This window comes from Thamnophis sirtalis, unplaced genomic scaffold, assembly GCF_051295495.1.
Source record: "Thamnophis sirtalis isolate CommonGarterSnake01/CBP01778 unplaced genomic scaffold, rThaSir2_p1.2 scaffold_10, whole genome shotgun sequence".
Taxonomy (NCBI): domain Eukaryota; kingdom Metazoa; phylum Chordata; class Lepidosauria; order Squamata; family Natricidae; genus Thamnophis; species Thamnophis sirtalis.
The window spans coordinates 70,463,870-70,479,685 of record NW_028261390.1 but is presented as its reverse complement, the minus strand read 5'-3'; the positions used below and the strand labels follow the sequence as shown (position 1 = coordinate 70,479,685).

Genomic DNA, 15,816 nt, shown 5'->3' with positions numbered 1-15,816 from the left:
ACATCTTTTGAATTTCTTCTAACTCAAGGACCAAGAATCACAAAATCCTGAAGATAACAAATATTAACTGAAAACATGAAATCAACATATTTTCAGTCATCCGTGGAACCTTCTTTTTCAGTAGCTACCTCTCCATTTCTAGAAATTCCTCCCTTTTTGTGATTTTTATCCCACTTCTGATATCCCAGCTAAGGATACGTTACTGGCTAAAACATTTTGCAGTGGCAGATATTTAACTTAGACTTAGTGTCATCCCTCTTTCCCCTGAAAGCTTTTACTAGGAAATACATTGCTTAATACATCGGTATTTTTTGTGGCTCCAGAGTTAACAAAGCTGCCCGCCAAATTTCTCTTTTTATGTTCTGTTTTTCCTATTAATATAAATCAGTGGGTGACTGAAACTTCAGACAATCTTAGTTTAATTAAGCATCAGGACATCAGTAGCTTAGTAAGTATTATTGTCTCCATCTGAGAATTCTAACCTTGTAGCGCCTTTTGCTTCTGAGATGGAAGACGTTGAAAGTCCCTGAAAGGTTTCGAGCGTACCTCAAAGTGATCTGCCAATCACTTAACCTACATTCAACTTTTGCAGCTCATGCAGTGGTTAATAGCTTATGTCAACACCAAATGAATAAATGAATGGACAGAATATGCATGTCTCTAGCAAAGACAGCTGCCTATCCTGAGCCTCCTGTCATTGTTCAAGCGTGAGAGCAGGCAACTGATGGAGGATCTTAAGACGTCCCGTTACAATCCTTGGAACCTAAGAAAATCTGCGTAGCTGTTTATTTCTGCCCCGACTCTCTCTTTTTTTCCCTCTTGGAACTTTGAAAAACATCTTGACCAATATTTAGCTCAAATAAGTGGCGTCTAGTTACATTTTATATTTCCGTTAAATTGCAAAATTCTACTCCAAAACAACGCTAGAGTAAAAAAAAATTTAAATTACCTGAAATGCTGAACTAATTGCTTATATTTCAGGATTCGTGTACGCATAGCATATATTTCGTGTTTTGCTTAAATGTTTTATATCTTGTGATGTATGTTTATGGAGTGTGAGTTCTTTAAGTCCCTGATAAAAAGTTAAGTGATTAGATGTGTTGTTTTGCTGCTACGGCTAACATTAACAGCCATAATGTAGAACTCTAGCAGCTGGCACAGGTTTGTATGCATTGGATTAAAATGAAATCAATGCTTCCTGATATCTATTAAATTCTAACAATTTTCTTTTATGTTAATTACTATGTGAGAGGTTGCTTTCGGGTTCTCCTCTCCTTTCCCTCTAATTATTAGATATCAGTTAATGATCTGTTTAGAATTCAGTAGTTGAAACCAAACCCTATAATTTATATTTCAAATGTCAGCTCAGTATTATTTTGTTGTGTCTACGGAATCCCTGTTACGCTTTTTTTTAAAAATCCAGAAAATGCAGCCGTGAAAACATAGCCTTATGCATTGTAATGTTTCATAGTTATCAAAACATTAATCATAGGCAGCTAATTTAATTTACATAGACATTTTGCAAATACTCAGGTAGTTGATGAGTATTTTGCACATTCAATTGTGTACCTTCAGGTATGAAACACTTGTAACAATCTCGCTGAGAAATGCATTAAATTAAAGTAATATTGTTTTGGGATTCTTTTTATCCATTAGTGATTAGAATTAATCTGTTGATTTAACATCTATAAGGATGGGAATGTACTCTTAAGAAACAAAGGAATTAGGTGCTATGTTACCTAATAAGAGTTTATAAATCGATATCATTGTCTTCTTCATTAACTTTTCTGTGACGGAAAGTTTATGTTGTAGCTGCTATGAACATACTTGTTAGCAAATATTAGTGATTCCAATCCTTCAGGTTGGAAGTTCAGTTGGGAAAAAATGTTCATTGTAAATGATTTAATCAAGAAGATATACGGTAGTTCAAATTATATAAAATATTCAGATGGAATCATGCCCAAAGATAATGTCGAACCAAAATAATCTATGTAAAACATTGCCTCAGAGACAGCTATCATGAAGGGTGTGACCTTAATCAGAATTGATGGAAAGCAATTTTTTTTAATTATAGGCTGAAGACTCTTCACATGTTTATTATCTTTTCTGCCATTAAAATTTCCCCCATTTTTAAAAGATTATTGATTCAAGAAAAGATGCCCTGAATCCATAAAACTGATACTATGTTTAAAACTCTATTCTTCAGATATGGTTTGCATTTGTTAATGGATTTTCTGGACAGATACTGTTTGAAAGATGGTGCATAGGACTTTATAATGTGGTAAGTTTTTATAATTAGTTTCTTTGGCAATGCTAATTGTTAAAATATATTTGAATGTTCATTACACATTTTTGTTATTGTATGTGGTTTGCGCATTAGATGTTTACGGCTATGCCTCCATTGACGCTTGGAATATTTGAGAGATCCTGCCAGAAAGAAAATATGCTAAAATACCCTGAATTATACAAGACATCCCAAAACGCTCTGGATTTCAATTCAAAGGTAGCTGGAAATAATTTTTAATTATTGCATGTACAGCTGTTTAATTCTATTTTACGACAACGTTCTTAAAATCATTTACATATAAGTTTGATGATCATGGTCCCCTATATCCAGTAAGCTTCCAGTTACAATAAAATCCAATCCTGTCTATCTTCTGGGGCGGGAGGGTTGGGGGGGTTGAGCTAGCTAGTTTTCTAGAGAAAAGCTGTTCATGAATATGCATAAAATTTTCAGAGAAGGATTTAATGTGGTTAAAAAGTAGCAGAAAGGACCTTCAGCAAACAAACAAATCATTCATGTGTATGGAAGTGCTTCTTGTTTTTGCTTGTTGGTTGAGATGTTTTTGGGTCTCACGCAAACCGTGAATTTTTCTTATTACGAGTAAATAAATAATAATAAATAATTTTTGAATTATTTATCCTGGTTCTTTAAAAACTTTTAAAAAGCCAGTATGGATAATAGATGCACAATTTCCAAATGAGTTAGAGTTTTAAGGATAACTATAATCTGAATCTGAGAGTGTATATTTTGCCAATTAAATTAAGTATTCATTAAGTGACATCTCAGGTGCTGGTTCTTTAGCTGATGTTGGCATTCATTCACATTGTTTATATTTTTTTTCTGTACATAATTCCCTTCATTAGGTGTAGGTAAACTTAAAACAAATACATATAGAATAACTTTAAAAAGGACTAGTGTTGGTGGTTTTTATTAACACCAATTTAATTAACATCAAATTAATTAACATAATAATTATACAGGTCAATTAAGGTGGCTGATGTTTTATTTTTTATTTCAATGCCACTCATGTATAGCACTTTAAAACTAATTAGCTCAGATTCTGTGAGTTTCTTAAAATAAATGCTTCCTACATTTTTTTTCTTTACATTCCTCTTTTTTTAAAACAAATTACAGTATAAGTAATTGTGTAGGCCTGATAGATCAAAAAGAAATTCAGCAATTTACCAACGTAAGCTTTCTGCCACAATTTCCGCATTGTCTTTTGTTAACACGTATAATTATTTTTGAAAAGGTTCAGTGAATGCAAATGAAGTTATTATTTTTGTAGTGTCTTGTTTAGTTTCATTTTGCACAATTATGAATGTGATCAAATCCCATGAACCACTCAGTTGTAAATATTTTAATTATATTTTGTATTTTAGAAACTGATCTAGCTTGTACCTTTTATTGCTTTTAATTCTTAACAGGTTTTACAATTTCAAATGGTCCCTTAAAGACAGATATGTTTGGTTTGGTATGTGGAAGATTTAGAATTTTCATTGCCCTAAATCATGGTGCACAGATTCATTGCGATCAAAAGGGTCAGAGTTCAGGGTGAAGAGAGGTTAAAGGATTAACGTGGGACAATGAGTATTCACCATAAAAATGAAAAAACGGTCCTAATTTTCTTACCCCCCACCTCAGCTTTTTCTCAAATAATATTCTTTTGTCAGTGACACAGCAAGGAGAGACAAAGGTTAATGAGTAACACAAAAGTTCAAATATGCAAAGTATTGTGGCATAAATTGGATTGTACAACCTTAACCAGCTAGATAATATTACAAAGATGTTACAGGCAGGGTAGAAAATTTTTTGAGGCAGAGAACATAATTCTGTTGTTTGAACAATTTCAAGCGATTAATACGTTTCTCTTTAGCACAATGAAGATTGTGATTTGTAAAAGCATGTCATACGTTACTACAAAACAACTTTCCTTTTATAGAAATAGTGAAAGGGTTTTTTTTGTATTTATTCTTGACTTTATTCTGTCCAGGCCTAAATACATAAAAATACATAGATTTCTTGTATTTCTTTGATATAATTGCCTTATAATCTTTATTTGTTAAAATTGTATAAATAAAAATGCTTCATATGCATAATTAAACTGCTTTATATACATACTTATACATACATATACATGTATATAATTTATGTTTTATATATTATACATTTAATATATGTGTATAAAAAATTAAAATTCATAGAGTTACCTCAAGTTTACCACAATGACGGTCATGAATGTTTGTTTTCACAGGTTTTCTGGATCCATTGTTTAAATGGTCTCTTTCATTCAGTAATTCTATTTTGGTTTCCCCTAAAAGCCATCCAGAATGGTAAGTAAATATTTAAAAAAATAAAAAAAACGCATTCACACTAGGCCTGTACATATTTATTTGTTTGTTTAGCAAACTCATACAGCTACTCATTAGCCAGACGGAGCAATCCAAGTAATCAGTCGGACTTATAATCTGAATATACATATATACTGTATATCAGGGAAGACTATATTTCCAAAAGCTGACAAAGGAAAATCAAATATGAAATTGAATCCATAAATGATCCTCTGGTGCTTGCAGATGTGCACACGATGCTCTCCTTCCTTGCTTGAAATAGCTGCCCTGTAGCCTTGGGATGGAAAACTGCAGGGGAAAAGGTAGATACTTATTTTTAGCCCATCCCTGACCTACTTCAGCCCTAGAAAGTTGCAACACATGTTTTTTTTTCCCGGATGCAAATGCATAGAACTATTCACGATCAGCAAGCAGCCTCTGTATCTCAACTTACAACAGTTCGTTTAGTGACTGTTCGAAGTAACAACAGCACTGAAAAAAGGGACTGTTTTTCACACTTATGACTCTTGCAGCATCTCCATGGTCACGTGGTTAAAATTCCAATGCTTGGCAACTGACTCATATTTATGACGGTTGCAGTGCCCCGGGGTCACATGATCCCCTTTTGCGACTTTCTGACAAACTAAGTCAGTGGAAAAACCGGGATTCATTTAACAACTGTGTTGCTAACTTAACAACAGCAGTGATTCACTGAACAACTGTAGCAAGAAAGGTCGTAAAATAGAGCAAAGTCACTTAACAAATGTCTCACTTAGCAAGATGAATGTTGGGCTCAATTTTGGTCATAATTCAAGGACCCGTAGACACCTAGGTGTTCTTTCTCCTTAACTACAACTTTAGCTAACCCCTAATTAAATAATTTTTGATTAACAGTTGAAGTTTTTAATCTCTTCGCAAATTACTTCAACTGCAGCTTTAATGAATAGGTACCACTTGAAGGAACATGCCGGCTGAGGAATTCTGAAGGTTGAAAGGCACTCATCCTAATGTTGCCAAACTTGAGAATGCCTGATTTTTTTTTCCTCTTAGCTCTAGATTTCCCTCTTCAGTTTTTGCCCTATTATACAAACGTGTGGTGTACACAGAATGTGTTGCTTACATATAAATATCGATGATGGTTTATTCATTTATAGTAACTGTCCCTTTTTTCTTTCTTAAAGTACCAGTAATTGAGATGTTTGTAGGCAAGAATTGTTTGGCGACTTGGCAGCCATCTGAATCTAACAAAAGCAAATAAATTGTTATTATTTTATAGATGCTGTGTTTGCCAGCGGTAGAACCTCAGACTACTTGCTTTTGGGAAACGCCGTATATACAGTAAGTTTTACTCATTTTAATCCAATACTCAGATCTTAAACCAGAAACAGCAGTTGACTTCACTGAGTCCTACTTAAGCAGCTTAAGAGCCCTGGTGGCGCAGTGGTTAGAATGCAGCATTGGCAGGCTAACTCTGCCCACTGCCAGGAGTTCAATCTTCAAGGTTTCCATCCTTCTGCATGGTCTAGATAGTGTGCAAAACCACACACACCATTCCGTGGTGGCCAAGAAGTTGGGGGCCACTGCTGTAAGCCACAATGAAGCGGTAAACAAATCTGCTACTGCTTTTGTTAGCTACCATGAAAGGCAAATGACTTGGTGTTGTGTTTTTATATAGCAGCAGTCCTCTGTTGGTCATCTACTTTCAGTCCACTATTTGTTGTAATCATTAATTTCTTTTTCCATAATCAAAACCTCTGGGTGTTCTGCCCCAGATGACACATGTGTGTGTTTTCAATGTTTTACTCAGGCGTCATTTGCAAATGTGCGCACACAGAACTGCACACTCACTCATAAGCTGTAGAATATAAGTAACTTGTTTGCGCTCCATCCGTATCTGAAGGAAAATGCAGAAGCAAGTTATCAATTTCTTGTTGTCTATACAGATGTTAGAATATTAAACATTTCTTTGGTTTTGAAATCACATATTTCAATCTGAGTTCAGGAAAAGTAATGTGTCTCCTTTTTTTTTTAGTTTGTGGTCATAACTGTGTGCTTAAAAGCTGGATTGGAGACTTCATATTGGACTTTGGTAAGATGTCTTTAAAATATTATAATGCAATAAATGATAGTAGTTCATTTCTATGGAGGCAATGCACAACACTTTTAATTACTGGTGGAATATTTTGTTTGTTTGTTTATTCAGATTTACAAAGATACAGCTTTCAAAATATTCATTTATTAACTGAGTTTCTTTCTCTTTTTTTCCAGTTTAGTCATATAGCTATATGGGGCAGTATTGTGCTCTGGATAGTATTTTTTGGCATCTACTCCTCTTTATGGCCAGTAATTCCTATGGCACCGGACATGTCAGGGGAGGTAATATTTCTTTTAATTAACAACATGTGTTACAATTTTTTCTTTCAAGCCAGGAAATGATTTAAAACGTAGTAATCTTTTCAACAGTTTAGGAATTCTGCTGTACATGGTAGTTTTTGACATGCTAGCATTAAAAAAAATGTTCCAGAAAAGCATTTAAGCAGAAACATGAAGATTCACTTCTAGGGAATGCTGATAAAAAAATATTTTAGAATGTCCAAATAAAAAAACAGTAAAAAAAAAAAAAACAGGAACAGGTAATAGTAAGGATAAGTAGCCAAAAAAGGGTGAAAAAACATAATTAAGAATGTGTTTGTCAGAAATATGTATTTGTGGTTTGATGCAAATTCTAATATAAAAGAGAAAAGGTCATTCCTCAAATCTTCTCAGTAAAATCCATCTTCCAGTTAATTTAAAATTGTGGCTCACAATCAAAATTTAAAAATCTGCAATGCAAGAAGAGAAAAAGTCCAATTGCATAGATAGGTGCTTATCTAAAATAGGATCATTTTCAGGAGTTTATGAAACCCAGTTATATGGGGGCTAAAAGCACCTTGTGGGATAAGCTGTTCCTTAAGGTCAGAACTGCCATTGAGGATTGCTTCAGGGGTCCCATCCCCTTGACTTCCAAATGAGTAGAGATACTAAGAGAGTATCTCTAACTGGGAGATGGTAAGCTCTAGTCCCTCCTTAGCTATGAAAGCCGGCTGGATGACTTTGGTCCAATCACTAGGAGATGGTGAATTCTAGTCCTGCCTTAGCCATGAAAGCCGGCTGGGTGACCTTGTGCCAGTCACTGCCTCAGCCTAACCAACCTCACAGGGGGAATAGGAGGAAGAAGTATGACCCATGCTCTCCCTCCTGAATGACTTTTAATGTCACCAAGGCAGGATAAAAAACCTAAGCCATAAACAAGAGAGCCGGTTTGGCGAAAGGGTCAAAGCCACTGACCCAAATGCTTTCCTGCATGTTTCTGAAAATCGCTTTTTAATTGATAATAAATTTAAGAGGGACCCTTTCGCCCGTTAACAGACGTTCAGCTCAACTGAAGCCGACCCACTGGCAATTTGTATTTCTCTGTTACGGGTTTTTTTGGGGTGGGAGGAGGGGGGGGAGACTCATGCTATTCTTTAAGCAGGTTGCGTTTGATTTCCCAAGGCCGAAAGGGGCCGGGGCCAGAAGACTTGGCAGCAGGCGGGCGATGAATTTGTAAATCGCAAAAAGGCAGACGGAGTCCAACCTCAGAACAGGCTGTCCCTGTTAGCGGCCATTGTCTGCCCTGGATCCGTTTGCTCTCTTCCCAGCTGACCCGTCTACGGGCAGAGAGATGTGAAAAGTTAGAGACAAAATGGTTCTGAGCTGAGCCCAGAGGGAGCTTCCAGCTCCCCCCCCCCCCGCCTCCCAGCCCCAAACAGAAAGGAAGGAAATACCTCCGTGAGATTGTGTGTTTCTCCCTCTTCACCCACACACATACAAAGAAGCTTTCTGTCTTTAATGTGAATGTCCTCTTTAAATCTTTTAGTTTTGGATTAACTCTGTAAAAGGGGCGTGGGGGGGGGACAAAATCTGACAGGCTTTCAAATATGATGCAGAAAAACGTTTGGTGGCAGTGGTGGGTTGTTTTTTTTTCCCCTTCCCTCCCTTCCTTCAATTCAGGTTGCTCATTTGTGAAGCCAAAAGGCTGGATTGAGTGAATGTGGGTGCCCTTGTTCCTTCGTTCATCGTTAGCATCACAATGCTCAGAATTAACATCCTGAGACTTACATTATCAATTCCGCTGTTTCACCAAGCAACTTTTAATACAAGGGGGCTTAGGCAAGGGAGAGCTCTTTGGCGCTTCCCTAACTTTAAAAAGTCATTAAGAACCATTAAAAAAGAAAGGAAGGAAGGAATTCTATTTAAATCCTCCCTCCCCCTGCTATTTTTTTTGTCTTTATGTTTCAGAAATCAGTCGTATTTATCATTTTATCTTGGCTTGCTTTACGCAACACGCTTAGAAAAATAATTGTCCTCTTTTCTTTCACCTGTTATGGATCTAATTCTATGAGCGTCTTTCACTTCTCTGTGGGCACTAATACTCGGATTAAATCACAGGGAATAGTTTCCATTCCACCTGTAAAGTCACCGCATCGCCGTTCTTTTTCTTTTTTCTTTTAAAACAATTTACATCCGGCCAAAATAATATAATATGTTTGTTGCTTGATGGAAGGGCAAAGCTGCTAACCGCCAGCAGACATTCAGTTTGGCTTCAATGCATTCTGAAAGCGCTGCTGCTGCAGGAGAGGGGCTACTGATTCCACTCCCCTGCCCCATTGCCCCCTGCTCCCTGAGCCTTAGGGAAAAAAGGGTCCCTTGTCTGTCTGTCGAGTGATTTTGGGGGGCCCCCAGGCTGCAGCTCCAGGGGATTAGCAGGCCTCCCTTATTCAGCAGAAGAGTTTAAAAGCTCCCGCATGGAAATCTCCCGTTTGTCATTTGATGAAGTGAGACCCATCTGTTCCCATGATTTTGAACAGACACCATGCCAGAAACTGATTCCTGACATCCGTTTATTTTGAGTGTCGTTAGTGAGTATCGTAAGGATCGCATCGGAACCTGAAGTTTGTGCTGTCATATGTGCACCTGGAGATAATAAGAGGTGCAAGCGCGTGTAATTAGCCCTCAAAACTACTCAAAATACCTTGAAAATTTCATTCATAAATTTCTGCCTTTAGTGAACGGCTTAATTGTGTTTTCAAATATTATAGTTGCTTTCAGGTAATCCATCCACTTCTCTGGAGAGTGAATAAGGGATTATGAGAGGGTAAATGAAAAATTCAGCCCACCAGCAACTGTTTTACAGATGTTATTCAGCATCTTTTATCCTACTGCCCAAAATTTTTCGAAGCAGTGGTATCCAACAATAAAATGATGTAATAATTACAAGGTAACCAATATTACTTTAAAAGTAACCCTACAACAAAGATGAACCACCTGTAGGTTGCCTATTCTCTCCCCCCCCCCCCCCAAAAAAAACAATTTAATTATTATTTTAATTTCTAAAACAACTCACTGGCCATTGATTCTGGATGACTTAGCAAACTATTAAAAATGGCAATCCTGAAAAAGATAATAATTTCAACAGTGAAACAATACATTGCACTAGATGCCCACAGAGATTTTCTCTTGAATTTTAAAGGCCAGCAGCAGGCATGTAATTTTTTTCAGCAGAAAAAACAATACCTTTTCTTTTAGCTAAAACCTATTCAAAACCTTACGGTGTTCCCTCCACTTCCTGGACAATCAACGCCTATGATTTTCCTCTCAATGGAACACCCCATCAGTCACAAACAGACTCTCCGGCAGCTAGGAAGAGTACTTCCCTTCGCAATCTCTGGAGAAAATAAAATACATTTTTACAGCTTGGATCTCATTTTTTTAATGTGGGATCCTTGCTGCATTCTGAGCTTGGTGGCTTTCTTGCAGACATTTCATTAACCAACTAGGGAACATTTTCAGTGCTAGAAGAGAAAAGGGGTTTGCGGAGTGGAGGAGGAGGAGGACTGTGGGGTCCTTGGTGCTCTCTGAGCTTGGTGGTTTTCTTGCTGATGTTTCATTACCCAACTAGGTAACTTCATCAGTGCTAGAAGGGAGTGGGATTGGCTGTGTGTGTGTGTGTGTGTGTGTGTACACATATACAAACACACACACACACACAAACACCACTTCCTTCTAGCACAGATGATACTACCTAGGTGGGTTATGAAATGTCTGCAAGAAAACAACCAAGTTCAGAAAGGACCAAGGGCCTCCCCACAGTTCAACCCTGAGCCACAGATGTTCTCTTCTGTTGGTACTAATTTTCTTCTACATCAGCGATTTATGATTAATCTTTCCACAGAGATTTTATTTACCATCATCGCAAATGTTTCATTGTATGGGTTGTTATTTATTTATTTTTATCTATATAGGCCGTGATGTTGTTCAGCTCCGGAGTCTTCTGGATGGGCTTATTTAGTATTCCAATGACAGCACTGATATTTGATGTAGTATATAAAGTGTAAGTATGATATAATTAATATATGGACTACCAAATAACTAATCTGTCCGTTTGTTAGTTACCTAAAATTACAGTGCAGGCTTCACAGCTACTCAGGACAAAATCCCATTAGTTCAACAGAGTGTATTCCTAAGTAAGTGCATTTACTGATGCAGTATTATTATTGGCATATCTTCCTAATTAAATCCAAGCTCAATTAGATTTGCACATTTATAGAGAATTGACTCCTTAGTCTACTAAATTATGACCTATTTTTGCAGATTGTTCTTTTAGTTGAGATTACTCTTCAGAAGAGAACAACCTATACTGTATATCACAGTTTTATTATATGAAAGTATAAAATATTAAAACCAAATATACTGTATAAATACAATGCTTCTTTGGAAAATATTACCCCCTAGTTCCCTAATGGTTAATCTCAAAAATGAATGAATAATCGCAGTTCTCCGTGGACTCTACTAGAATAATTTATATTCTTTTTTTTAGATAATGTTATTGTGGGGCTGAATTTAATGTTCCTGGGTTACATTTAATTCTATACTGATATTTGCAGACAGATAAAAAGGCTTAGAATTTTAAAATGAATTAACTGATATTTTTTTTAAATCATTATTTTAGAGTGAAGAGGGCAGCATTTAAGACCTTAGTAGATGAAGTTCAGGAGTTGGAAGCAAAATCACAAGATCCAGGAGCTGTTCTGCAGGGAAAAAGGTAGAATACGATTATCAGTCGTTTCTCCAACCTTGAATATTAGCGTTCTATTTATGTGTTTGGCCTGAGTTGACCTCATCACTTGGAGTCTGAAATCAAAGTCATAAAGGTTCTTGGATTAATTTTGCTCATAAAATGAACCAAATATTGTCTTAGTTAAGCATTCTCTTCCAATTAATTCAATATCCACTTTAACTAGAGATGCAACTAATTCAGCGTGCTGAGGGCAGCTTGGATTAGCTTGTAGCCTGTTCCTTATTCCATCTAGTCAGTTAAGGGTCAGTTATTTCTACTAATAGGTAATTATGATATGTATATTTCAGTGGGCCGGGAAGGGAAGAAGTTGAATCCCTAATCAGAAGACAAGGATCTGTTGGAAACAAGGAGCTTCAATTGGCTACACACAAAGATGCATTTGAATATACCTGAAGATTAGCTTCTGTTTGGGATTAGCCCTTTACCTTGCAAATATTTTTATTTGTAAAAAAAAAAAAAACTAACAACCTTCAACTCTTCCTTTCCTTGGAGTATTATTTATTCCCATCATTATTTCCATGTAATGTTGTTCTCCCTTTTCTCTTGGCTTCCTCTCCCAGAGTAATTACAGTAACCACAGTGTAGTTACAGAGTAACTAGGATATAATATATTATACGTAATAGTAATATAGTTAAAGTATAACTGTAATATCTTAAGTAGCTACAGAGCACTTAACAGTAATTATTTCATAAACATACAATTCAAATTGATGTTACTGGTGGGATAGTTTATAATTAAATACCATTTATCATTTTAATATCTTTTAACTCCCCTCCGAACCCTTTACAAGATTATGGCAGACTCCCTACGAACACAATACAGGTATAGTAAAATGCCTCGCAGCAGTTAGGGGGTTTCACCTGTGTTTTCCAAACCTGTGTTTATTTTTCATTCTTTTTATTCTTTACAACTTTCAACGGAACGATGTAACGGAGGGAAGAAATCAGGAAGGCCTAGAACAAAACTGTTGTTAAAGGGGTAGAAGAACCATGAAGCCACGCTGGGCATACAGAATAACAAAGTTGGAAGGGACCTTGGAGGTCTTCTAGTCCAGCCCCCTGCTCAAACAAGAGCCCCTATACCACTCTGGACAAGCGGCTGTCCAGTCTCTTCTTAAAAGCCCCCAGTGATGGAGGACCCACAACCTCTGGAGGCAATCCGTTACATTGGTTAATTGTCCTCACTCTCAGGAAAATTGCTCCTTAATTCTAGGTTGGATCCCTCTTTAATGATGTCCCATCAGTTGCTTCTTCTCCTGCCTTCATGTGCTTTGGAGAGTAAATCAATGCCCACTTTGTGGCAGCCCCTCAAATATTGGAAGCTGCTATCTTGTCACCCCCAGTCCTTCTCTTCGTTTGACTAGACATTTCCAGCTGCTGCAACCGCTCATTGTATGTTTTAGCCTCCACCCACCCCCATCACAGTGAGCCGTGGTGGCGCAGTGGGTAGAGTGCAGTACTGCAGGCCACTTCAGCTGACTGCTAGATCAGCAGTTCAGCGGTTCAAATCTCACTGGCTCAGGGTTGACTCAGCCTTCCATCCTTCCGAGGTGGGTGAAATGAGGACCCGGATTGTTGTTGGGGGCAATATGCTGACTCTGTAAACCGCTTAGAGAGGGCTGAAAGCCCTATGAAGCGGTATATAAAAATCTGCTATTGCTGCTATCACGTAATTTGTTTCATTCCTATATTTTGCTTGCTTAGGATTAAGTCCAGCGGTTTCCAAGAGATGTGCTCACTCAATGAAGTTTGACTGCCCTTTCTCCATTTTGCAGTTGCTTGCGGCCTTCCCCCTGCCCCCATCCCCAAGCGTCACCCAGAGAATTCAGGAATCCATCCCAGCAAATTTGACAATACCATGGAGTTGGTGCAAATGACGTGAAGGGCACCAAAAATCCAAAATTGCTTTCTCTCCTTAGCTTCTTCCCGGATGGCCTCCATGACAGCAATCTGACCATCAATAGTTGCAGGCCTTGCTGGTTAAGTCCTAACATTCAAGTGTTTAAGATAACATTAACAATCTCGGATTTATTCCATTAAATCGTCAACCAGAACCGTATTTACATCCCACTGTAAAACATACTAAAAGTTTGCTTGGTGCCTTGAATTTTGTGGCTAAATCTACAACACTGATTCAAAGCATAAAGTAAACAAGAATAATAATCATTTTTCCAGTTACCGTACTTATAAAGAGCCTGATAGTTGTGAAAAATAAAACTAGTACCAGAAATCTACGGGCTTTGATAATAGGAGTTGAAAAAACTTTTATTGAAGTAGCATTGCCAATAAATAATTCCATTTTCTGTCCTTGTTGCTGTATATAGCTAATGTGTGATTGCTGCCGTTGTTCATTTCCAATATTCTGTTCAATATTTGCTATTGCAGTCTGGATTTCTGCCCCATGCACCCCAAATTTTAGTGCATTTCATAAATTTGTCGCCTTTTTTTCCCCCTAGCTTAACTGAAAGAGCTCAGCTATTGAAAAACGTCTTTAAGAAAAACCACGTCAACATGTACCGCTCTGAATCTTTGCAACAAAATTTGCTTCGTAAGTATTTCAGGTGTGCTAGAAAGCAACAGAAAGTCGAAGGCCACAAATAACAGCAGGGTCTTATCAGAAAGTTTGTTGACATGCCGATTAGCTCACATATTATTCTAAAGTCTCATCTGCCTACTGCCATGTAACTGATTTTCAGCTACATTGAAGGTTTAGAAAGTGAAAAAGCAAACAGCAAATATTTCAAAGCAAATTAAATTTTCAAAAACTCAATTTTAAAGAAAATTAAGCTCCCAATCTATGATTATATCATTGAGGGACTAGTTATATAAAAGAGAATAAAGGGTAAATAAAAGAAAATCCAGAAATGCCTTGCCTTCAACAACTGGGCCTGTGGGAAATCTTTTACTTCTTCTCACCTTTACCTGTCTCAGGTGGATTCAGAGCATATTTTAGGAATATATTCACGCTGGAGATGAGGTTGCCCCCTATACTCCTGGCCTTCCAGCAGGGCCTAAATATCTGGTCCTGGGAATGGCTGATGGGATAGAGAGAAGATTCCCACCCTGTGTCGCTGGCCGTCTTGGATTTTAATGTTCTATTGTGCCAACAGATTTCAATTTGGACTCGATATGATCTAAAGTGGGTCAAATTCTCTGGAATTTGGTATTTCAAAGGATCTAAATGTGAATCGGACTTGTTTTAATCGTGTCACATTATGAATAAGTGTTCTTTGGAATACTGTTTGAAAACAATGTATTTGTGGCTTACCAAATCTATTATCCCTTCCTTCCTTTTTCTACGTGAGTCCCTAAGGTTAGCCTGAACAAAATGTTTCTTGGTGCAGATAGTCTCCGACTTACAATCACAATTGAGCCCAACATTTCCATTGCAAAGCAAGACAGTTGTTAAGTGAGTTTTGGCTCATTTTACGACTTTTCAGAGCTGTGGTAATAATACAGTGGTAAGAATGCAGTACTGCAGGCTAATTCTGCTGACTGCCGGTTGCCAGCAGTTTGACTCAGCCTTCCATCCTTCTGAGGTCAGTAAAATGAGGACTCAGATTGTTGGGGGTAAGAGGCTGACTCTCTAAACCGCTTGGAGTGGCCTGTAAAACACTGTGAAGCAGTATATAAATCTATGTGCTATTGCTCTTCCTTCCCAGTAATTAGAATGCAGTATTGCAGGCTAACTGCCCATTGCCAGCAGTTCGATCTTAAAGGGCTCAAGATTGACTCAGCTTTCCGTCCTTCCAAGGTCGGTAAACCGAGGACCCAGATTGTTGAAGGCAAGAGGCTGACTCTGTAAACCGCTCCGAGAGGGCTAGAAAGCCCTGTGAAGCGGTATATAAGTCTAAGTGCTAATGCTATTTTCTTGCCGTAATTGTTAAGCGAGTCACAGCAATTGTTAAGCCAGCAACACAGTTGTTATGTGAATCTGGCTTCCCCCGTTACTTTGCTTTTCAGAAGGTCATAAGAGGTGGATCACATAATATCCGGGACCCTGCAGCGGTCATAAATATGAACCGGTTGCCAAGCATCTGAAT

At 37.5% G+C, this 15,816-nt stretch overlaps 1 protein-coding gene across 3 annotated transcripts in view; it reads left to right on the top strand.

The window, feature by feature from the left end:
- The window catches only part of ATP8A1 (ATPase phospholipid transporting 8A1), a 64,253-nt gene that overhangs the window by 43,910 nt on the left and 4,527 nt on the right, over window positions 1–15,816 (top strand). For all 3 annotated transcript variants that reach the window (XM_087724847.1, XM_087724845.1, XM_087724848.1), the window contains 9 exons: window positions 2,207–2,281; window positions 2,381–2,503; window positions 4,539–4,617; window positions 5,891–5,952; window positions 6,647–6,703; window positions 6,883–6,990; window positions 10,938–11,026; window positions 11,645–11,737; window positions 14,230–14,321. In XM_087724847.1, the coding sequence (XP_087580973.1) occupies window positions 2,207–2,281; window positions 2,381–2,503; window positions 4,539–4,617; window positions 5,891–5,952; window positions 6,647–6,703; window positions 6,883–6,990; window positions 10,938–11,026; window positions 11,645–11,737; window positions 14,230–14,321 (778 nt within the window). The remainder of the gene's footprint in view (window positions 1–2,206; window positions 2,282–2,380; window positions 2,504–4,538; window positions 4,618–5,890; window positions 5,953–6,646; window positions 6,704–6,882; window positions 6,991–10,937; window positions 11,027–11,644; window positions 11,738–14,229; window positions 14,322–15,816) is intronic.